This window comes from Clarias gariepinus, chromosome 2 (assembly GCF_024256425.1).
Source record: "Clarias gariepinus isolate MV-2021 ecotype Netherlands chromosome 2, CGAR_prim_01v2, whole genome shotgun sequence".
In the NCBI taxonomy this organism is placed as follows: domain Eukaryota; kingdom Metazoa; phylum Chordata; class Actinopteri; order Siluriformes; family Clariidae; genus Clarias; species Clarias gariepinus.
The window spans coordinates 20,479,853-20,505,082 of NC_071101.1; the positions used below are offsets into that span (position 1 = coordinate 20,479,853).

The 25,230-nt window shown below is 40.4% G+C and overlaps 1 protein-coding gene across 1 annotated transcript in view; it reads left to right on the forward strand.

Annotated features, from left to right (window-relative positions):
- The window catches only part of LOC128507598 (uncharacterized), a 135,925-nt gene extending 113,015 nt beyond the window's left edge, over nucleotides 1-22,910 (forward strand). Inside the window, exon 4 of the mRNA XM_053478634.1 lies at nucleotides 10,114-22,910. Within this exon, the coding sequence (XP_053334609.1) occupies nucleotides 10,298-21,748 (11,451 nt within the window). The 5' untranslated portion in view covers nucleotides 10,114-10,297 and the 3' untranslated portion in view covers nucleotides 21,749-22,910. The remainder of the gene's footprint in view (nucleotides 1-10,113) is intronic.
- The last annotated feature ends 2,320 nt before the right edge of the window (nucleotides 22,911-25,230 follow it).

Below are 25,230 nucleotides of genomic sequence, written 5' to 3' on the forward strand. Positions count from 1 at the left end.
TCTCATTGATCTCCGGCTTTTCACAGGGGGATATTTGTGAATTTGAAAAATGAAGTTGTCCCGGAGCAGCCGAGGAAGATGAATAGGGTTCTGTGCTGGGCTGCTGGGTGGACTGAACCCCTCTGTTTTGGGTTGTTTTTCCCCTCCATCAGAGCGGGTACACTAGGCTGCCTGTGCAGAGAGGGGGCGGAAGCAGGACGTGGATGTGTAAAGTGATCTGCAGACCCGCACAGAGCCCCTTTTCAGCGCCGGCTGTTCGCCATGCTGCTGCGACACATCAGGCAGTCCTCCATCCACATAAACAGCAGCTCACATCAGGGACATCCCAGCGTGCCTCAGCACCCCCGTCGCCAGCCTCAAAGCCTTACCGTGAGAGTGAAAGCTATTCACCAGAGGGACTGGCAAACTCACTGACCAGATTTCTGACCACTGGAATACTGCGAAAACAACCATTATGCATTTTCCAAATGCTGAAATGATTAAATTAATTATGCTTATTATTTTCATTCATCATAATTCCTCAGGTGGGAGGGTGCTGAGCAAGTAAGGAAGCTGAGCTTCAAGCTGTTTCTCACTCAAGATGATATCTGTGTTCTTTCTAGGGCTGACAGCTCCTTCCTTTTCCTTTTCTGAAGGCTCCTTTCTGTTACTGTAGTTTCTATCATCAAAAGCTTTTCAGCGTGCTGAACGTCAAGGCATTGTGAAACACTGTAATGTTCATTAAACTATAGTTCAGCATGGTGGGGCGAGGGTGGGGAGTACAGTAGTCGGTTAAAATCCTGGGTCATTTAAAAAGTGCTTCAACAGCAAGGTGACCATGTGCTGGGTAATACTTCTGTGGCACAGCGGAACAGAGACCTCAGTCCATCATTTTCCCTTGATTTTAGTTTTAATTGCTCCAAATATTTCCAAACCATTACCATACAGTGGTTTGAACAGGATGCGTACCACGTGGGCTCCCACAGCACAAAATAAACAATCATAATAAAAGGATATAGTTAGAATCAGCGAGCACAGCGTGCAGAAAAGGCACTGGCTGGGTGCTGAATGTGTGAGTCCTTTGTGTGAATGAGTCTACTTGTTATTGTTTCCACTGGTGACTGTAGGTTCTTGTCTGAGGTGCCCTTTATAGCCACCGCCTCTGTATGAGAAATAGATGACTCTGTGTGTTAAACGTATGGGTGTGTGAAAACCTGTGGTTTTGGTGTGTTGTTAAAGAACAACAGGATTTAGTAAAGTTCAAAGTTTGTAATAAAATCCAGACCTTTTAGGGATTCTTCTCGAAACAGAAGATTCATTTATGGTACAGTTCTTCTTTGTCGATATGAACTAGTGGAAACAGTGTTCAGGGAGCGTAGACTTGGCTTTTACTGACTCATTCTCAAATTGCGCAGTATGTACTGATATACTTAAAAAAGGCTGAGTTGTAATTGAGTCATTTGGACATTTCCTTAGACTATTTAAAGGTACTGTGCTTTAGGAAAATGCTAGTACAACGTGACTCACGCACTCAGTGCCTGGAATTCCCTTCTGCTTCTGGCTGGCCAAACTACTGCTTTTGGCCCTGCAGGGAAATCTTAAATCGAATGTGCCAAATAAATGAAATAATGATGTGACGGCAGTGAACCACTTATCTTACTGATGGTCAAATGCTGCTTTAGGAACCAAAAAAATTACAATAAGACTAATTTATTCTCCAAACAATAATACGCAGTCCTTCTTTATTTTTTTCTCTCAAGCATACTTATATATTTTGCTCTTAGTTATGCTCTTAGACACAGCTTAGAACGGTACCACCGAATGCTCCTCCACTTAGCGTGTCCTCTTCATAAACTTTGCACTCTTGCCCCTGGAGTTTTAACGTTGGTCTGTTGGTGAGATCACTGCTTTTGGAGACTTATTTTCACCCCGAGGTTCTGCTTACACTTACACTTGTAGTAGCAGAGACCTGACCTGGCTGAGCCCGTTCCCTCCGCCTCCTCCTCCTCCTCCACCACAAGCCCATTCCAGCTCTCGCTGCTTTTAACGATGCTATCGCCTAACAGTGAATAAGGAAACAAAAGAGAATTGGGATTAAAGTATTCCCGTTCATGCATTATATTTAAGCAGCAGTACCTTTTGTGTGGGAAGGTGATGGAATCGGAGCATATGGGAGAGAGAGACTGAAGAAAGGAGCAGTAAGGGGAGAGTTAGACCGCCTGAGCATTAATCAGATCAAACTTTATGAGGCTATCTGACTATCTGAGACTAATTATCTGACTTCCCGCCGATCATTCCTCTCGTTCTTGGTTTTGTTTTCTTCACGGAATATCACAGAATCTGTCTTTGTGTGTGAAAGTGTGTGCATGTGTGCCATGTTAATCACAAAAACATCTGTGCTGCCCCAATCAGTTTGCATTACATTAGCAAATGTGCACAAACACTGAGACATACAGTATATAAAAGAGAAGGTGACTTTTAAAGCCCATACAGTATGTGTGTGAAATAGGAGGAATTAACAGGGCAAGAGTTTTTCAACAGCAGACAGGAAGTCCATAACGATGAGCTCCATACATCACCATACAGTATACTTGTCACTCAAGCTGACGTTCTCACAACAACACACACACACACACTAAACTCAATCAGTATTTGGTGTCTTCTTTGTCTTTAAAATGAAATCTGTTCATTGTGGGGCTGTCAGTCCTCAGAGCTGAGTAGATAAGACATAATTTCTGATCATAATTCAGAAATAGTTCCCGAGTGAAATAATCGACCATAAGTGAACTCTCTCTAAGATGACAGGCACAAACAGCACAGCCACATGGACACAGTTTGTCAGTGAGACTCAGGCCATCGTTTTAGTTCAGGCTATCCCTAAATGAACTCCATAGAGCACTTTTAGTGAAACGGAGTGAGAGAAGCAGCGCTCTTCCTTCACGCAGTGCTGGACTGATGTCGGCTTTGGAGGCTGCTGAGAGGATATGGAAAGAAATGGAAGTAAACACCAACGTTAGCCAAGCGCCTAGAACCCACATATCATCGATCAGAGCCAAACTTCTAGAACTTTTTCATGTCCTATGACAGATGTTGCCTTTTTTCTTGCCTCTCTTCCCCTCTCCGTCTCACACAGAGTCTCTCACTGAGAGCAAATAAATGCAAATCAGAAGCCAGGAGCCAGGTCCTGCAATGGATGAGTCTGACTTCAAGTTTGAATGAAAATACCTACTGCAGGATAAATTGTCAACAATTAAGATAGATTCCGGTGAAGAAAAGGCTCGCGTATGAAAGATTACTGAACAGAAGATGATGAGTTTATGCAAGCGATGAATGGGCTAGTTAGGTAACATAATAAATTGCACTCAGTACAAGGCAGGAATGTGATTTATTCTGCTATTTCGGCTGACTGGCTTCGTTGTCTGCTTCTAACACATATTGGACCAAATATGGTTTGAGGAAAAAATCCCCTTTTCGTACATTTGTACTTTTTTTCGAAAAAGCAACCAAACAGCTAGAGCTACTTAGCTTTTGGAGGAACACTAAAGTAACACTGAAGACTTGACATGAAGTATAAAGTACTTAAACGAAGATAATCCTGGTTATAAAGGAATTAAAACAAAACAAATTGTTTTTTTTTTTATATCTTGTGAGTTAAGTTATTCCATATTAATATAACATATTATTTTACTTGCTTAGGTGCTGAGTAATATTCCATGATCTGGTAGGCATTTGGGAAATTGTGTCAAAAGTGGAAAAAAAAAAAACATTTTCAATGCCCCGAAACAAAGATTCCATCATGTTTGTGGAATGATGTGGTTAGTAATATGGAAACAGACTGAGTCAAAAAATGTACTGGTAATAAAAACTGTCTGAAGGAGAGGAAAAGGGGAAACTCGGGAGGGGGTATGTGGAGCTTCTGGAATTACATACTCAAACACTCCCGTCCCACAAACACACACACACACACACACACACGTTTTTGTCCTACCATCCTTATTCTCCTAGTGTGGTTCTTCCACTCAGATAATAATGCAGCTAATTAATAATATACCTACATCTAAATCAAACCCAAAGGTTAAACTCAGTAGCCAAAAGAAAACATTTTGGATTGTTTTTTTTTTTTTGTTTTTTTTTTTTTTATAAAAGTGGCAATTTCAGTTGAATAAACAAACAAAAAAAAGTTTTTTTCTGCAGGAACCAGCCAACGTTCTCACAAGGTCAAAACTGTCAGTCATTTGGTCCCCACCAAGATATAAAAGCATGCCCATACACAAACACAGCTCTGGTGACCACATTTTTTGGGAAGGAGGGTGTCTCTAAACCATGGTGGCGTGTGGATCACCATCCAGGTTCCTTAAATTGCATCCCAAAATAGGCCGTCATAACCTCTGATAAAAACCTCATTCAGAGCAAGGCAGAAAGCTGAGTAAACTTCGCATGCACATTTTGCACCAAGTGATATAAATGGACTGCTTTGCCACTTCAGCTCTTTTTTAATATCTATATATCAAAAATGTCAGATTAGTCTGATTTCTTTCCACCGCCCCAGAATGAATCTTTTCTTTTCTTTTCACATTTAGAGGAATTGGCTGAGGCCAGGCACAGTTTGCCACCCATTGCTGACATTTCTCAAGTCAAATACTCTTGAAAGGCAATTTGCTTGGATAATGGATGTTTCCTAAAATAAAAAGAAGGTCGCTCTTCAGAGGGTTGGTTTGGCCATGGGTCTGCTGTCAACCTGCCAGTCGTTTTTTTTTTTTTTTTTTTTGAAGAATGTGTTGGTGCTGTCTTGGCTTATAGTTGGGTTTGGGAGTGTGAGGAATGCAGTATGCAGGATTTCAACTGTTACCTGACCCTGTCTCTCTAAGTAAGGCAGTGCACGTGGACACAATCTGGACACACTTCAAGCAATTTTAACCCTTTCAATTGCACTAATCCTTACATACACACACACATGCACACTTTTGTACTCTCATCTCTAACGTCCCTCTAGGCAAATGGCATGAGGAGATAGCTCAGTGCACCAGGTGTCTGGAAAAAGCCGCCGATGTCAGCAAGGTTACCCAGCATTCCTTACAGGTTTACAGACGGATGAAGAGGGCCATTGTGTGTAAAGGTTTAGGCATCTTAAAGATGCGGCCTTGGTATTTGGTTGAACTCTTGTAACTGGACAACATTCTGGATTTCTTCTTAATGTGAAATCCAGCCTAATAGTTTACAGTCTGGTGGCACATCCAGCAGCCGACAGAAAATACATGTACACCATGTGTGTGTGTGTCAGAGAGTATTGACAGTGTGAATAAATGTGTAGAGTGTATTGGTATTGGAGGTATTGGAGTTAGATGTTTTACTGCCTCAGGCAAACTGGTGATTTTTTCCTCTTTCACTGGCCTTCATGTGGTTTCTCGGCGGAAACTATAGGATAGGTTTCGATACTTTTTATTATTAATTTTTCCCTGTTAACATTAACATTAAATGTCAAGTATGTGTTTTAGCTCTGAGTTGAATTCAACTCATATTTATTAGCACTTCAGCTGACGCAGCTACTTGGACAGGAGTGAAATCACATTCATAACCTAATAACAAATTATTTGTGGCCCCAGGAGTTCACACCTCGAAGCTATAAAGACAATTTATGCTTCATTTAAGCCTGAATAATGGAAAACTAAGTGCTCGGATGCCATATGCAGCATTAGATAAACAGACTGCCTGCATAAGGATCCTCAGAAATGATGATAGTATGATCTCAGATGATGAATGGCATGAGAGTCTCTAAGCATAACAAAAGCACATTTTTTTGCTTTAGCTTACACTACATACATGGAGGGCTGGGGGAATGGGAAGAAAAGCTCGGGAAATTGGCTTTTCACTTTGGCTCTGCTTTTTCCTTTTTTAGTGTGAGTAAGAATATGCTAGAAAAAAATCATTTAAACACAGTCACAAAACACTAACTAACACATTGACAATAGGGTAAAAAGAAACGACAGATGAAGCATTTAAGATTGCACTTACACACAGAGCATGTTTACATTTCATTTTGTGTGCACACACACACACACACACACACACACATGCTCCAAAGGAACCCCCGTCGGCCCAGAATGGCGTCTGGGTGCTGTGTTTGGTGTGGCCATATGGAGCTGAGGGTGGTGTGTGTATGTGTGTGTGTGTGTGTGTGTTTGTGTGTGTGTGTGTGTGTGTGTGTGTGTGTGGTGTAGGCTGACTTGACATTAAGCCTAAGGAACACACAGGCTTGCCTTAATTGACTTATAAAAGAGCCTAAAATTCAATTTTATGGCATGGTTTTAAGACAGCTTGCATAGAGTGCGATATCAAGTCATACTTAATGTGTAATCAAATGTGTCACAGGCACAGGCCTTTATTTGCTACCCAAACTTCTATAAACTTCAATCTGGCTTGCGGAAAAGTAAAAACAAAAAGAACTGCCTGGCTAGATATTTAAAGTCACACCAAATAGGCAGTTTGATAGAATGAGGGCATTAAAGCTTGGTGATCGCCTCGCTGGCAGGAAACCTGGCAGCCATGTGCTTATAGATTTGAATTAGGAAAGTCAGGCTGACAGTTGCGAAGATATAAATGAGCCCGCACTGGTTGTGCACTGACAGCTGTGGCTTTGGTGCTACTTCTAATAGGCCCCTGTGATCACTGCACTGTGTGCTTTGTTGTTAGAGACAGCTTGTGTCCTCGCTGACACTTTTCCAAGGGGCTGGATGACCTGGACAAATAGTGAACAGGGTATGATATATGGATTAAATACAACTGTCCAGGGAGTTCCCACTGGGGAACTTGCACACTTCCATTCTGTTTTCAGAGAGGAACAGACATACTGCCTTTGACTGCAGCTGGAGCTGGAGAGTGGATGTGACTTTTCACAGGCTGATCCAAACCCAGGCAGAGCTAAATCTCTAAACCAATATGCTAAATACCAGAGCCAGGCTAAGGACAGGCTATTGGAAATAGGACTCTTTCAGAAGTGCAATGAAAAAATTAATGCCAGCCTCGTCCCTACTGCAGCATTCACACGAATTCAATCTCTAACTTATTTAAAATTGGGTTAGTAAAGGCCAGTGGAAGTTTTTTTTTCTCTGGGTTACGTCATTTATAAAAAGGTGTCTCGATAGGTAGATTAGTTATATCCATATATTTGAAATATTTTTTTTTCATGAAGTATTTGTTGTTATAAACCAGTTTATAAAGTCATTTATAAACATCCATTATGATATAAATTTGCAGATGCACCAGATTGGTCGCTATCAAAAGCATGTGTATGGAGTTGTTTGAAATGATTTCATCATTTTTGGAAAGTGGAAAGGAACAGATAACTTTTAAAACACTGGAATTGGGCTGTGTTTAGTTACTTCAGAAGGAACCCCAGGGCTGAATTTCTATTAATTTTTTCATTACAAAAGGATTTGACAGGAATAAGAAATATTGATGACATTTTAACTTTTAAGTCAAGTTTAGTCAAGTTGGTGTTCCATGTAGCTGCTCCATACAGCAAGTGACTCTGAAGTGTTTACTTCTCTATGCTAAAACAGATTGCCCGTTCAATTCCATTTTCGACTTCAGAATGCAACACATAACGTGATATCTTTTTGCTTTCCAATAGGGCTTTGATAATAACAGTTTAAAGTGGCAACTTTCACATCCAGGTCTAAGTATGAGTATGAATTGCTTTGTAAAAAAGCCTAATTTCTTCATTTTAAATTAAATGACAGAAAAGGGTACAAATATTTTTCGATAACAGGGGATGAAGATACAATTTAAAAATTGGTAGTTTATTTAACAACCGTAGCAGCAACCTCATTTTCCCTCTCGTCTCGTCTCATCGGCCTGATCATCTCTCATCATCTGCACCTGTTTCTCACTGGTTTATGCTTTAACTTAGATGTTTTTATGCTTCAATTTTTCATTTGTTACTATTTTGCAAAAAAAAAAAAATTATTCTTCAGGAAGCCTGGAAAAACTTCCTCAAGACTGTCTTAAAAATAGAAGGCTCTGGCTCTTTGGAAGCGGAATATGAAGAAATGATACTGTATATTAGGTCATCTTTTGGTTTAAATTATAGTCAATAAAGGCTTGGCTGTTAGAAATTCTTGGTCGGTTGTAATTTAATTATTTTAGCTATAACACATGGCTAAGTCTGCCAAGTTTGAAACTCCACTGCATTGCATTTAGGGAAAGAAAAAAAGTCGTATTTTATAAAGAGGGAAAAGTGTTCTGTCCCATTCCTTCTGCGGCACCCAGTCATTGTCACTGCTGCAGTATGTAATTATGGGCATGTACCATACCGTTATCTATAAAACACCACTGGTGTCACAGGGAAGTGGATAACAGAATTTGCAGTAGATGGCCTGCAGACGTTCCTGTTGAGATTTAAATGCTCATCCAAATTGCCATTTTACTTTTCAAGTCTTAGAAACACAGTAAAAAGGCATGAAAGGTGGGAAACATTTCCTATCAAAGATAAAGATAAAGGTCTAACATCAATAGTTGTTGATATGTGTGTGGTGATGGAACTGTCTGCATGGGTTTCTTCTGAACTTCTTCTGAGCTGTTTTTTGTCTCACCTCCCAAGCACATGCCAGAACTGGCTAATCTAAATTGCCCCTGGGTGTGAATGCGTGTACATGCTGCTCACTAATGGAATGGCATTTCATCTGTTTTCCTGCCTTGTGCCAGTGTTCCTGGGATCCACTTCATATCCATGTGACAAGGAGAAAGTTATTCCCGAAAAAAGAAAGAATGGATAAGGAGCGCATGAGAGGAAAATGTGCTTAGCTTTGTATTTTCTTCCCCTCTGTTCTGAAATAGTCTCAATATCTGCTATATCATGTGTGGAATCAGCTGGTAACTTGCCAGGAACTCAGAGGCAAACATGGAGTAAGATAAATGCGATATATACACAACCTGACTATTATTCTTACCTGTATCACTTAATTAAACTTCAGCAAAAGGCTGGGAAGAGACTGCAGGAAGGTGGGCTTTCGGTTACCCATCAGATAAATTAAATTCTGCTTCTGGATTTTTGCTTATTACAGAAGCATAAACCAAGCTGCCGGAGGCCTGAGTAAACTTAAATGTAAGCAGCGGATAAGATGCATTATGAAGGACAGCCACCTGTCCCAGCTCAGAACTCACAACCTCTGAGTGTCACGCAATCATTCACTGCACATGAACATAATAAGCCCAAAAGGCATGCTAATGATTGATATGGAATGGAATGAATTCCTGATGTTTGCCAGGTGTGTAGAAGAAGAAACAGAATTAAGCCGTGGTTTAAGAAGCAGTATATTGAATCACAAAACAGAAAAAGCAGTGTATTGAATCCAAAAAAGAAAGAAAGGATAAAAAATGGTTTCCAAGCATTATGTAGATTATATTTAAATAAATAAGTAAATAAAGACAGGATTCACTTACAGCATTTTCGCACCAGAGTAGTAATCTGACTATTCAAATAACAGTTGTTTGAGCCTAAATAAATGATTACAGATGATGTCATGAATAGCTAGCAGCTTTTTTAACAGCTTTTGAAGAATGCTGAAAGCAAATTTGGAATTCTAGTGCTCAATGACAATTGTAGGTTTGTTATGTGTGTGTTTTCTTTTTTTTTTCTTTTTTTTTCCTTTTTTTGTGTGTGTGTTTTGGTGTTGGCGGCAAGGTGGCTTAGTGGTTAGCACTGTCTCCTTGTCCCATCGACCCCCCCCCAACCCCCCTCCCCCATTCCCCCCCTACCTGTGACCCTGTGTGCAGGACAAAGCAGTATAGACGATGAGCCAGTGTGTGTATGTGTGTGTTTGTGTCTTTTTTTTCTGATATGATACTGCCCTCTAAAGGCACGATATGGTTTTGCATTTTGTCAGTTTTTTTATTTTTAGTGGTAGTGCAGTGTACAGTAACAAATATTCTAATACCAGACGCTACACATCTTGTATACCATATTTGTATTTTGCAGTTAAAGTATATCAGGTTTAATTTAAAATTTTATCTAAGTCTAGTCTTAACGGTTCCTCCAATTCTTTTCAATTCAATTCTGGATCAATACATTGTGGATGTAAAGAGAATTGACAATCCAGACATCTCATTTCTTTATCTTCTCTCTTCTTCCTCCAGGGCTTCAAGATGATGACAGATGATCGTTCGCTCTTTGATGAAATGAGGAGATAAAAGAGAAGATATTATAATCTGGTCGATTCTGCTCATGCCGCTGGAGATTGTTCCAGACTACAGCAGAATGTCATTTTGTCACAGCCTCCATACATAAGGAGCAGCCTGCTGATTCAGCCACATCGGCATCATGGCAGGAGAGGCTAAACGGACATATGCCACCAAAGAGCTGGATACAGATCCCAAGAAGGAAGAAAAGAAGCTTGCAAGTGAGCTGTTCAACGAGAAAGGATCCCCTGAGCACTTTCGAAATGTGTGTGTGGAGTCACAGACTGTTAACAATAATACAAAGTCTGTAGAAAAGGAGAAAGACAACACTCAGCAACGTGAAGCTGTTATCCGGCCACAACAGGCAGGAAAAATCGATTTCAAGTCGTTGCAGAACCGCTCGAACTTTGCCGGTGATAGAACATGGCCTAATGGCAAGGTCAGTCCACAGTCTCCAAGTGGAAAAAGTCGTATTCGGGATAAAGGGAAAAAGGCAGGAAAAACAGAGCGTGCTAACCCGCAGCAGCTGTGCAGACTGAGTACTACAAATACACGTTCCAATCCCACAATAGGGATAGCCTATCCACAGCAGAAGCTTTCACCTCCCAAGAAGCTGGAGGCCAGCCGGGGCCCTGTCTCAGGCAGCTACAGGTTTCATGTACCAAATATTCCAGAGCGAGAAGCAGAACTACAGCAGGAGGAGTTCAACCTCACCCGTTGTTTCCAGGAGGGCTCTAACCTCATATCTCCAAGCTATACCTCACAACCAGTGGGCTCTACAACTGGGGGCTCTTCTCACCAGCACCCGGTATCCACTGCACCACAGCAGCAACCTGGTGCATTGGAGACCAATAACACACAACCTGTCAATCAAATGCTTTTCCCTGATTTTCAGCTAAGTGGAGCTGACATGTGGCAGTCTCCTGACAGAAATGTCAATAATGGCAGTTTTGGGGTCTCATCACAAAAGTCGAACAACGTTGTGGAACTGAACAAACCCAATGGCTTTGTCCCATTACCATTTCAGTATGGGTATCCATTATTGGATAATACAGATTCATTTCCCTGTGATCAGAACCCACAGCCACAAGATTTAATAGAAGCGTCTTTGGGCCCTAACCAAGTGACCCAAAACTCATTTTCTTATCAGTCTTCTGGGGAGGAGCATGAGGTTGTGCAAAGCAATACAAAACTGAGCTATGAACAGTCAGAGGACAGACAATATTCTTTACACTCCAAACCTCCCCAGTATTTGCAGACTCCCCATGCTATACCATTGTCTGTGCATTGCACAAGAAGCATAGGTGATGGTGGTAATAATGATGATTGCAAAGAATCAAACAATAAACAACTAGATAAGAAAAAGTGTGCTTTATCTGACAAGTCAGATAATTATTGTTCAGTAGAAACTAGGGATATCAGTTCTACTACAGGGGGCAAAAGAGGTTGCCATTCCAAAAACAGTACTTCCAGTCAAAGAGTTCTTATTCAAGGCAGTGTACATCACATCAGAAATATTGCACAGGGTCAAAGTCCCCAAATGCACTTTTCCAAAAAGAGTTATAACAGCTCCCCAACAAATATTATGCATGTGGGCTCAGCACCTCTTGACAAAAACAGTAGAGTAGCACAACCATGGGAAGAGCCAAACAAAGCCTTCCAATTACCCTTAGCTCAGAACTCCTCCCTGTACCCATATCAGTGCCAACCCCCCCTTGAGCAAAGACAAAATGCAGGAATTAACAACCGCATGCCCTGGCAACAGATCCGCCATACAGCAGCCATGCCAAACCAAAACAGGATTGAGTTTTCCAGACAACTTAGTAATCAAATGGCTTTTTTGATACCTCCTGACTTGAAAGAGGATAGCAAGTCTCAAAAAAATAATGCACAGAAAAGCTCTAATGATTTTCCCAACAACAGGCCGAGTGAAGCTTTTTTAAAACTGAGGCAAGACAGTGTCAAGCAAGGGTGTAATACAATATCACCATGTCAGTTTACAAATAAAGTGGAATCAAGCCAAAACCAAGTTGGAGATGCCAAAAATAAGTCATTGTACTTTGCTGTAAATCATGCAGTGCATGGGTCCACACCAAGAACCCCTGGTTACCCCCCATTACATGTTCCACCTATGGAACTAATGATGGTGTCCCCATATGATTCACCTTCACACTCACCTATTCAAAACCAAATGGCTAGCAGCACTTGTTCCTCTCTTTCACCAAACTCTACTAGCCCTGCCAGCAGTAGCTCTGATGACAGCCAGAAGACTTCTCCATCTCAGTTTTTTACTCATGCACAAAATAAGTCATCACTAGACAACCTGAGTTCTAATCAGCATCACTACAATTCAGATGTTTCCCGTAGCCTGCGCTACAACCAAGAAAAAGCCAAAGAGAGTTTTTCATCAAATATCAGACATGTAAAATCTAGCATGGAAAGTGGGAAAGGTTGTATAGACAGCTATGGAATGGAGCACCGTCCACCACCACCATATTCAGCTCACCAGCTGAACCTTGACCAACTGGATGTACTTCTCACATGCAAGCATTGTAATCAGAATTTTAATAACGTGGCCTCTTTTCTTGATCATAAGCTATACTGTGGACAGCATACATTTGCACAAAATGACTTCAAAGATATTCGGAAAGTGGAAGATACAAGGAAATTTCATGGTGATCACACAAAGGCTATCTCGTCTGGTACCAATTTTGCTATGTCACGGAGTTCATCTGATTTGCATATGTCCCTGCTTGGGCTCAACAAGAATGGGGAGATAATGCCTGACAGTGAAAGCAAAGCTGATGCAAAAGATGATCCGATGAAACTCATGCTGCCATCTGCACAACTCCCTGACTTAGAGATGGAGGATGCTAAGTTAGATAGTCTCATCACAGAGGCATTGAACGGGCTTGGTTATCAGTCAGACAATGCAGAAATTGATAGTAGCTTTATTGATGCATTTGCAGATGATGAGATCACCACTACAAAATGCTCATCTAGTAGACAGACTGTAAAAACCAAGGACTCTGTAATGTTTGAGAGCCGAAGTAAACATGAATTCACATCGAGTGAAAAATCATTAACGCAGCAAAAGTATACGTTTGACGCAGACTTTGACTGCCTCACTGCCGAGAGCAAACTTTCCGATGTTACCTACAAAGAAAATAACCGGGATTCAGAGGCACATAAAGAAGGCACCAGAGAGAAGACCTCTCTCACGAAGAGGGAGGAATCTAACACATGTACGGAGTGGGTCAAAGAGAAGCAAAAGTCGGAAAAGATAGCAGATGAAAGTGAGCTTGGTCCCAGGTTTCTCTTGTCCAGGAACTTTTCAGAAAGAGGTGGACCCAAAACCCCCATATCTCCATCTGCCACTAGAAGTCCCACAACTCAGAAGCCAGTAGTAAAGGAGAGGAAACGAAAAAGGATCAGTGGAGGGAGCTGGAGTAAGGAGCTCATTCATAAAATAGTTCAGCAGAAAAACAAGCTTCATAAGCTCCACGTGAAAGGCACCAAAAACATGCAGTTCTCACTTGTGATGGAAAGGTTGACACCCACAGTACAAAAACCTGCTTTCAGGGAATATGATTACATCTCAGATTCAGATGAGGACTGTGAGCCTGTGAAGATAGCCAGCCAGGGCCGCCTTAGTCAGAGCATCCGTTGCAAATACACATATACAAAAGAATGTAAAGGAAGAATAAGAGCTGATAAGAACAGGGAAAGTCCATGGAAGCAAGACAAGTTAGAGAGCTTTGAATTAAAGAAAGCTGAAACCGTCTCACCACCCTCAGTTAAAGAAATCACTGGCCATCAGAGGGTGCGAAGACGAAGCAGCAGATCTTCGACCAGCAGTGAACTCAGCACATCTGTGAGTGTCTCCAGCGAGAGCATCAGCAGCCCTAAAAGCATTGATCGAACAGATTCAGACTGTGAAAAAAGAATGGAGATAAGGAAAAAAGACCAGGATACCTTTGATCAGGACAGATCTCCACAAAGAATACTAAAAGAGTCAAGCACGTCATTAGCTTTGACATTCACCAAAAACACAAAACATTATAGCACTGACAAGATTTTACTCTCTGAACTTAAAGACAGTTATACTACGTCAAAGTGTTCAAATGTCATCAGTACAAAGGAAGAGACTGCATCAGAGCACACCTTGACTAAAAGTACTGTCAGCCTTGCAAGATTCAAAACCACCAGAGTAGAGGTAGAGGAAAAAATGGACCACTATGGCTCTGAAATGGGAATTGCTGCAAATACAGAGGAGACCACACCACTCAGCAAAGACTACAAAGATTACAAACAAGCTAGCATGCATGCCAGAAGAACTGGCATAACAGTGAATTCAGTGAAGACCAAACATGATAAAGAAATTAAAAGAGATCATGCTTCATCAAAGGGAAAAACATTACACAAGAATAAAGAGTCACACCAAGATTCAGAATCCTCACCAGCTTCCTTTGAGAACTTAAGTAATGATATTTCTGCAATCAAAGAACCGAAGACTGATCAGAGTGACTTATTCTCTGAGCCGCCATCACTTTGCAGTTCACTCATGGATGAAGTGTGTTTATCTTCAGCGAAACTTAATGATGCACTTCAACAGAAAGACAGAACCTGTCTTATGCCTTATACATTAGAACATGAGCCAAGTCTCATGAAATCCCCCCTTTCGTTCGATACAACATCAATGTTTGACCTTACAGATAGTGGATTTGACAATAACCTGTACCCAGATATTCAGCTAACCAAAGAAAGCTTCAGCCCAATAGAAAGTGCAGCTGACAAGAAAGAGCTGTTTGAATCCTCCTTTTCACCATTATTAGAGCAGAAAGACTGGAGCTTGATGGTTGATGTGACTCCAGAACTACCAGATGAGATTGCACAGTACAAAGACGATTCTGACATAGCAACTGATAAAAAGACTTGTTTTAATCCTGTCTCTTTCCCACTGACAGAAAAAATAATGGACTACCATTCAAATCTCAATGGTTGTGTCTCTGATGATGAGCTTGAGATCAAGAGAATTGTGACAGAACTTGAGAACCAGCTTCAGTCAGCTAAGCTAAGTAGTCCTTCTCCACTTGACAATGAGCCACCAAAACACTTGACTATGAGTAAATTTTCACCATTAAGACTGGATGACCATGAAAGTGAGAGTAATCAGAGTAACTTGGAGGTGGTTTGTCAGTCAGAAAGCTTAGGACTTGCTGCACCAACAGACTCTCACGCAGAACTTTTCTCTGAACCTGACCTTCCATGGTCTAGTCCAGTTCAGTTTGGGTTAATGGGTGGACAGCAATGCCTTCACACCCCAACACACCCTACTGTAACAGACACCCCAATTAGTTTAGGGCCAGAAACCTTACCTGTAAAGGGTGGTGCAGAAGTAAACATTCTATCCACAGAGAAACCAGCAGAACTAAACAATGAGGAGAAACCTGGGAGCAGTGATGCTCTTTGCGCGGCTACAAGCAAGTCAGAAGAGATGATTGAACAAGAAATATACACAGAAAACCTCATGAAAAGCCTAGAGGTGATGTCAGATTCTTTATCGTCAGGGCTAGAATCAGCTCAGTTATCTGCTGAGCAAAATGAGTGCAACAAAGAACAGGGAAAAGATGATGATGAAAAGACAGAAAAGACTGGGCTTGCAAACGAGTCTGAAAGAGTAGACTCTAGATACTCTGTGAGAGAACTTCCTGAGTGCTCATCAGACTTGACTAAAACTTTTTTGGTGCAGCCACCGAATCTTATACCAGGTGACATTTGTGAATCAAAGTTAGGTAGCAAGATGGAAAACACCAGTGATGTTGAGAGTAATGTCTGTCTGCATGACAAAGACACACAGATAAATGAGATACAACCTGCAAGCACTTTGGAGTCAATCAAGGATGCAGAAGAATCAAAGTTTCCATCTAATATATTTCATCATAAAACTTGTGAGCCATCAGTAGAGCCAGGGACAGTCAGTCTTGAACAAGAAGTTTTGGAAGATTTTAATTCAGAGGGCCCTCTCACCAATCCAAATGCCTTACCATCATTACCAGATGTGCTAAAAGATGAAAGCACAAAGGCCCTTAAGGAGGAAAGCAGCCAAGCAGAAGAGATGTTCATAGACACAAATGCTACCAATGATTCCAAAGACAAACTTGAATCAGCATCAGGAAATCATAACACACAAGTTGATGAGACTGAAAATAACACAGTGGAAAAAGCAAAAGATAATGTAATTCCAGATAATGGCCCAGTCCTTGAGAGCATTAAGTCTCCTCATGGTGAAGATCCCCAGTCACATGAAATTTTAAGAAATGACACAAACATTGGGAGTATTCATGATCAATCACAAACAATCCAAGAGGATCAGAGTTGTGAGGCCACATTGACAATGGCGTTTTCTGACGTGCACAGTTCTTGTGGAAAAAATGTACAAATCGATGTGAATGTGGATCCAAAACTAGAAGCTGTTCAACCCATCAGTCCATCACCACTGGTTTCTCCATATGTTTCTACAAAGAGTCCCCCCTTACAAGGAGAAAAGAGTCTATTATCAAGTTGTTGGACTAATATTAACATAATTAGCCCTGCTTTGATCGAAGAAACCCTGTCCTTTAAGAGTTCTGCAGATGTGGATATTGCTCGGTCACTACAAACCTGTGAGTCATCCAACACAACTACTGAAATAAGTAATCCTTTTGCTTCCAATCTTAACTTTACAGAAACAACAGAAAGCAAAATATCTAGTCCCAGAACAATGCTAGCTGTGGAGAGCATCTCCAAACAATCTTTTTATGAGTCAAATGAGAAATCCAAAATATTGGATGACACCCAAAACAAAGGCATGTTAGGCAGGTATGAATTCAAACTAAGCCCAATTACTTACAGTGAAGCACATTTCACTAGCTGCAGACTAAGTTCTGACACTTTAAATAAAACTATCGATGTTCAGTCCAACATTAAGTCAAGCCCTAAAGACAGCCTCAGCCTCAATGCTTGTGGACTGAGTCTCTCTACAAATTGTCGGCTCAGTCCAATCCACGTTCAAAATGAGCTTGAATTAACTACCTACGATCACTTGGTCAAACTAGACATACCACATTTTCATGACACCCCTAACCAAAATGACATTAAGTACTGCTGCATTTCACCCACCAATAATCACCATGTGGAGCAAAGAGCTTCAGTTGATGTAGAACAACTATCAAAACACCACCAAGATACTATAAGCACTTGTCATGTCCCCCTTGATTCTATGGATTACATGGACTTAAACATCAATCTTCTGAGGAAGACAGATGCTGAGAATGGGGAAAGGCAGATAACTGCTTTCAAGCTTGATGCATTGCCACAGAACTCAATTATGTCCAATGTTCAAGAACCAACAAATCCTCAAGAGCAGTTACCAACAGGGTCTATAAGTTTCACAAGTTTGCCAAGCTCAGTAATGGGGCAGTGCACAAAGCAGTCAGAAGTAAAGTCCTCACCAAAGAAAGGTAGTGCACAGAATGCTGTTCAGGGAAAATTTCAGTGTGAAATATGCTTGATGTTCTTCCGAACTTTACCTGGACTTAAGCGACACAAAGCCATGAAGCATGCAGTCAAAACTGAAGGAGGGACACCACAAAAGCCAACTCATAACAGCCAGGCCTTTGTGCCACATGCAGCAGATATAGAGCTGAAAGATAACATGAAGATTCCTGATACAGTGGTCTTGCTTAATCCCAGCAATGATGGCACACCTGTAACACAAGGTGATGTAGCAGCTCTGAGCTCAGCATTTGAAAGCAAGGAAAAAGAATCACTTGTTTTAAAAAGTACAATGAGTAATGCCAATGAAGACATGCCTTCAATAAACGAGAAAGCTAAGAAAAATAAAGTTAAAAGAAGCAAGAGCATGGACATCAGTGAAGGGATTATTAACAAACAAGTAAAGAAGGACCCTTTTCCAGAAGAATTGCTGAGTATACTTAAAACAGATATCCTACAGGCTATTTCCCCAGATTTTCCCACCATGGCACAACCAGAATGTCTTAAGTCAAGTGGGAAAATGAGCCCAGTCAACAGTCCCAGTTATCAAGAGGTAAAAGTCACAGAGAACATTCAGGGTCTAAAAAGTGTTCGTGTTGATGAGAAAGAGATGATAACTTTGCCCAGGTGCCCTGAAATGAACCACCATGGAGTTGAAGGGAACCATAAAATGACAAAGCCAGAGAGCTGTGCAAGGCTAAACATCTTTGAAGATAATGGGCAAGCAAATGACACCTTTTCTGGGGGATATATTGGCATTAAAGAAATCTGTGATCCATGTGAGGATACTTCAATTGCGATTAAAAGTGAGACACCAAGTTATCCCACAGATGAAAATGGTTACAACTGTGAGGGCTATAAAGATCCACCAATAAGTCCCAGTGTCCTGGGCAATGACCTCAAAGATCTCTTTGATGATGAAAACACATTTTCTCAATTATTCCCTAGGAATGATGAAATGAAAAGGAAAAAGTGTGCACGTGTTTATGGTAAAAGTAACAAAAAGCAGAAACAAATGCCAAGCTTAGTTTCTGACTACACTGCCTCAAACACATTTTCTGATAAAACTGAGGAGTGTAAGAAAAATTCTGACAACATATTTGCTAGCAGTCTGGATGACAACTGTGAATATGAAACTATATCACTTGCTGATGCTGAAATGCTTGAGATGTGCCATAAGAGCACACTTAAAAATTCTTCTCAGAAAAGTTTTCCACATGATGCTATAACAGATCATCAGGTTGAGCATGAGGAGGACACTCAAGAGACTAGAATTAGTGACTTTTTATGCCATTCAGAGGATGCCATTCTAAATCCTACAGTGAACTTAATTGTACCTGAAGACAAGAATATAGACACAATGTCAGACACCAAGGAAAACTGTAAATCTGATGAGCCTTGCCCTCTGCAGTTGGTCTGTGTTCAGGATAATGTGTCTCGCTACCCTAGCATTGACATTCAAAACTTTAACACTACATTCCAGCTCCCTGAAATCCAACTCTTTGAGAGTGAAAGAGATATGTCTGTGATAGAGCCCATTGTACCCAAGAAATCCCCCAAGAAACCCACAGAACGCAGAAATAGGAAACGAATTGAGACTGGACTGAAGCCCAAGGACAAGCAATATAAGTGCAAAGTGTGTTTCACATGGTTCCTCACATTAGGGGAGCTGGACTTCCACAAACTTTCACACAATCCTTCACCTCCTCCAACTTGTTACATGTGTGTCCAGCGCAAATTTAGCTCCCGTGAGCAACTTCGAGACCATCTAAGGGAGAAGCATGTCAAGAATAAAGCAGGTGTCTGGACCTGTGGCATGTGCTTGAAGGAAATATCGGATGTGTGGATGTACAACGAACACCTGCGGGAGCATGCCACGCAGTTTGCCCGAAAGGGACAGTCTCAGAGTTCCCTGCTGGACATGCCAGGCTGCTTCATGCAAGAGAATGCTGTGAAGAACTTCATCTCATCGATCATGCAACATCAATCGAAAAAGTCTATCAAAGGGGAAAATGCAAAAACATCAAAGGAAGAAAGCAAAGGTTCTACAGATGTCTCTGGTATGGAGCAAAAATGCTCAGATATGGGTGAGCACGAAACAATAAAGAGCAAAGCAGCAAGTGGTGTTGGAGGAAGCAAACATAGTATATTCACACCACTTGAAGTTCTACCCAAAGCAGACACTACCCCAAAAAATGTTGAGATGCATCCCAATTGCAAAGATCCCTCAAGGGACTGTCACCACTGTGGCAAGCAGTTTCCCAAACCCTTTAAGCTTCAGCGACACTTGGTGGTTCACAATTTGCAAAAGATTTTCATGTGTCACAAATGTCCAGTTTCGTATCAGCAAGCCAAGGATCTTAAAGATCACCTAAAAAGTGAACATGAGGAGGTGGATGAATTCGATTCAAAGCACACTACCCTGTACACATGTGAGCTCTGTGCTGATGTTATGCATGTAATTAAGAAGTCCTTTATCTGTAGTACCTGCAACTACACTTTCTCTAAAAAAGAACAGTTTGATCGTCATATGGAGAAACATCTGGCAGGTGGCAGCAAAATATTTAAGTTTAGGGGAGTTGTGAGACCCTGCAAGTCCAAAGAGGATGACTTTGCTATGCCTCCTAACAAGAAGAGGAAGGTACTGCCTGAAAATTCTCAAGAAAACAGCTTAAACATTGCCAGCATCGTATCTGTACCTTTACAGCAGAGTACCGACATAGAGGGTTTTAAACCAGTCATGGACAACTCTACATGCAGCAGCACTGATGAAGAAAAACAGTCTACTGACACAAATAATACAAGTGTAAAAATTGAGGACGTGGCAGAAGACCTTTCTGGGGCTCTAGAAGAACTGGGGCAGCATCAGCCCCAAATGACTTCTGCTGAAAACACTGTTAACCCAAAGACTATGACCAAGGAAGAAGATAATGAAGATTTGCATTCACATGATGTTCCAGGAACAGATACGAAAGAGGTCAGGACAGATCACAAGTGCTCCCTGCCTGAGGTCTGTGATGTTAAAGTTGAGGATGACTGTGGAGCAATTCAGACGACATTAACAATGCCAGATCCAAATGAGAGTAGTGTCCCTGATAACAAGATGAAAGATTCCACCGATTTGGTAATTGCAGATGAAAAGGAGACAGATTCGGATCTTTGTCGTTTGCAATTTTCTCGCCATCAAACAGAAGACACTTTGCCAAAAGAGGACTACAGTCCTAATGTCTCACTATCCACTGAGATAAATCAGCTGATGCGGGAGGAGAAAAACGAGTGCGCATCCACTGGCGGAAATGAAAACGAGCAAGTCATGAAGACTATTGACCAGTCAGTAGGTGTCCTGGGTAAAGAACGAACATCTGCTAAGTCAGAAGAAAACATTAAACAATGCCTTGACAATAGCACAAGATCTGGAAACATTGGAGTCACAGATGCTGCAGGTGTAAATCCTGCCAAGATTTCCCTCAGCTCCAATACAGTTGAAGACAAGGACTGTGTGAAACTGAAAAAAAGGAAAGATCTTAAGTTGACGCCAAGCTCGCCAAGGACAACATCCGTCGTTACTCGTGAGAATCTTGGAATTAACCCAAAAGTGAAAAAGAAATTTCGGTCCAACAAATGCGAGAGACTGACTGGTCAACGGAAAGGAGACATGTCTGTCGACTATCCTGTGCTCACATCAGTAAAGGATGAAATGACTAGTAATAAAATTGTCTCAAAGCATAAAATAGGAACTCTGGACCTACAACCAAAGAGAGGCTCTGACAATTTTTCACCCAAGAAAGGAGAGCTCGTCCGTCATTTGAACTGGGATTGCAGAGGGAAAAAGGGTGTGCCTGGTAGAGCCATTCATTCTGCCACCTCCAAGGTGTCAGTCACCTCCCTGAACAATTCATTTAACAAATCTCGTCCAAAACTTGGGGTCAAATCTGTGGAGACGCAATCATTTCATACTGCAGAGTCACACAACAGCCTCCTTAGCAAGCTATTTGGCCAAAGACTCACTGGTTTTAAGATTCCATTAAGGAAGGACACTTCTGAATCCATTAACTGAGAATTAGATGCTACTAAGGAGGAGGGAACTACATTATCCACTAGATGATCAAGACAGTTTTGTAAATGAGATTGTATGGCCCTCCTCTAAGAAATATATTTTTTAATTAGTCACTTTATTATCTTGTATCTTCTTGTAAATGTTTTCACATGATCGTGAGGACATGTGATAAAGTTTATAAATATGAAATGAACTAGCTGGTATGCCGGCCAACTTTTACAAATAACTTTATTTTCTCTACCTTGAAGTTGAACATTAAGTTACAGAGTCTGTATTTCATGAAAAAAAAGAAAATAATTGAAAAAAACTGTACTTGAAAGTTAACTGAGATGTTTTTTTTTTTTTTCAAATTATGCATGACACATTCACCACGTGTTATAGATGGGTTTTATTTTATTTTTCTTTTGTGCAACAGTACCAAATGATATTCCATTTCTGAACTACATCAATGTGCCTTTTTTGTACGCTTCATAGAATTACGCTTTCATACTCTTTTACCTTACTGTATTACAGTGACATTCAATGTATTAGCTTTTGTATAAACATAATTGGTGCTATGTTATTTTGATTTTTATAGTAATGTGAACACAAATGTCCTCTAACTGAAGGGAACATGTAGCGGATACATTCATCAAATCATTCTTGCTGGTACTCTATAGTTTCCTAAAAAAAAAAAATTGATTCAAAAAAAGGGTTAATTTGTCAAAGTTTTAATTTGGTTTTCTCAAAAGAGGGCATTGGGGTTAGCCTTTCTCCATGACTAAATTGAGTATAATTCCTGTTTGATTTGATGAACTCAGGTGCTAACAAGGAAAACTCTTGCGCATGGACCCCTTATTAGAAATTCCTCTCATGCACTGATGTTACTACATACCAAATCCACAATCAGTTAGCTAGATGTCATCCAAATGTTTTATTATTATTATTACTATTATTTACTAGAACACAAAAGGTGCTTTATCTTGTTTATATGTATCTTATATTGTATTATATTGTAGGTAGATTATCTCTGGTGCAATGCGTTATAATGTCAAAGTTTTATTTTAATAATGTGCAACAGATGAAGAGAATGAGTAAAGGGAATTGCTAAGCCTAGCAAAGGCTTATAAGTGGTTCACAAAATGCCTCATATAAAGTTGGTTATTAAAAATCTGCAGTCTTCCTTTGTTTCTTTTGTCTTTACTAGTAGACGTGCACAGTGTTGTTATGACACGTCGAAAAATTATTTGAATAATTGCTCATTAGTGTTAATTATGGTGATCTATATTAGCAGTCGACCATGAAATCCCAGCCACACACACACACACACACAAATCCAATTGTGCAAATTTACTCTGGATCTCTTAATTGCCTTTATTGAGAATATAAAATGGAAAATGGTTACACTTATTAATTTTTTTTAGACAAGATTAATATAGATGCAGTTTTACATTAGAAAGAGTTATTCAGAGCTGTACATTGATTAATCACATCTCATAACCTTGGACTGTCATTAAATGAGGGCCTGATATCTTCTTCGCTGAGGTGTTTTAAGAGCACTAATGTGGAAATAAATAAATATGTGCCTTAACTGTGTGGTTTAACCCTTTATAGGCACATATTGAATTACTGGGAAATTTTAAATCACAAGCCTTTTTCCAAGGCTTGTTTTACTTTTGTGATTATTTCAAAATTATTTTCATTGTTGTCTTTTTCATGTTGTAAATCAAGGTTGTGAAGTTACCATACATAATTGCTTACCCATCTAGGGTAATATTTTGTACAAAAAGCATATAAATTGAATATTTTTAAAACACAACTATGGTTAATGGCACATTTATTTAAATACAAAAATACTTATTTTCTACAAATATGTTTTTTCAGACCTGATACTCAAACTTGTAAGTTACCTCATGATTAAAGGGTAAAATGTGGGTTAATTTTCGGCAAATCAGCGTTTTAAATTGTATCTGTTTCCTTATCAATTCATTACTCTATATCAACAGAATATGTTCTATTAAAAGTGCGATAATAATTTCCCAAGGATTTGAATTACAACGATCATAATACAAAGTAAATCTTGTAATGAATCTTGAGAAATGATTTACTACAACAGTAGATCACTCTTCACTACATGCTGAACGGGGCGGTTATTTTCAGTTGATAGTTCACTCTGTGTTTAGTGGCTTGTATCCCTACATGAGTCACATTCACTATCACATAGGAATAAAAAGCCATAAGACACAGTAGCTTATACAGATCACATCAGCCAGAGTTCCCTGGCTTGAAAAATAGCTTGTTCTACCTGGACAGAAGGATGGGGGCACAGAGAGACATTGTTATAGTCAAATGTGAAACATCACCTGAGGAACAAATTGCTTTCTAAAATAATAAGCAGTGGTTTTCTTTGTGCCAAGAATATTTGGTGATTAGAATTCGAATTGAAATTAAATAAGCTGTGATATGAAATGGATGATAGATGATATGGTGGAACTGTGGATAGCACTGTGGCCTTGCACCTCCAGGGTCGAGTCCCCCCTCAGGTCTGTATGCGTGGAGTTTACGTGGGTACCTCCTGGTACTCTGGATTCCTTCTTTAGTCCAAAGACATGCAGGGTAGTTTGTTTAGCATGTTTATAATGTGTGAGGGAGTGTGTGGTTGTGTGCCCTTTGATGGATGCCCCCGATGACCCTAAACAGGATAAGCAGTGTAGAGTGATTATGACATATGTGATATATCGTCAACATGTGATCACATGTGACAGCCAAACTTTGTATAGCGGACATTCTGGATATGCACTAGTGCTGAATTCCCTATAGTCACATACCTTTTCATTCATCTAAAAATAATGACTTCCAATTATTACAAGGATTTACTATATATAAAAAAAAAGCAAAAATTAATGCATTTCTGAGGTTATAAGGGAAATGCAGTACAAATTGTCACACATTAGTTTCAACTTGACATTAATGATTACTAATCAATCAAGGAAAAAGAGCGACAAAAATAAATCCAACACTGCCTCATATATTAAATGGTACCAGCAGCAGTAATTGCACTGCTCCCTGACAATCCTGAACTGATTATTTAATCTGTGCGGGAAATCTCCAGGGAAGCGAGACGGCTTTGCTCATTGAGGTGTAAAGAAATTATCTCTGTGGCTGGCCCTGAAATAGCATTGGCTTTCCCAACTGTTTGGCTGCCACACTGCTACTCAAGAAGGGCTGCAGATTGTGAGCAGATAGAAAGGGGTGACTGGTCAGCGGTAATGACATGTGAGCAGGGTCCGTTGCCTGGCTGTGCTCCCTGCCCGCTCAACACCTCCATCCTACCAACTCCATCACTGCTTAGCTTCGTGTTGATGGAATAAAACAGCATTCCATTACTCAGCCACGATGGGAGAAATTATAAAAGAGACAAAACAGCACTGGGGAAACAGGGGGAACATGATGGATGTGGTCCTGTTTGGTTCAACGAAAGCTGTCAGCTCCCTCTATTATGA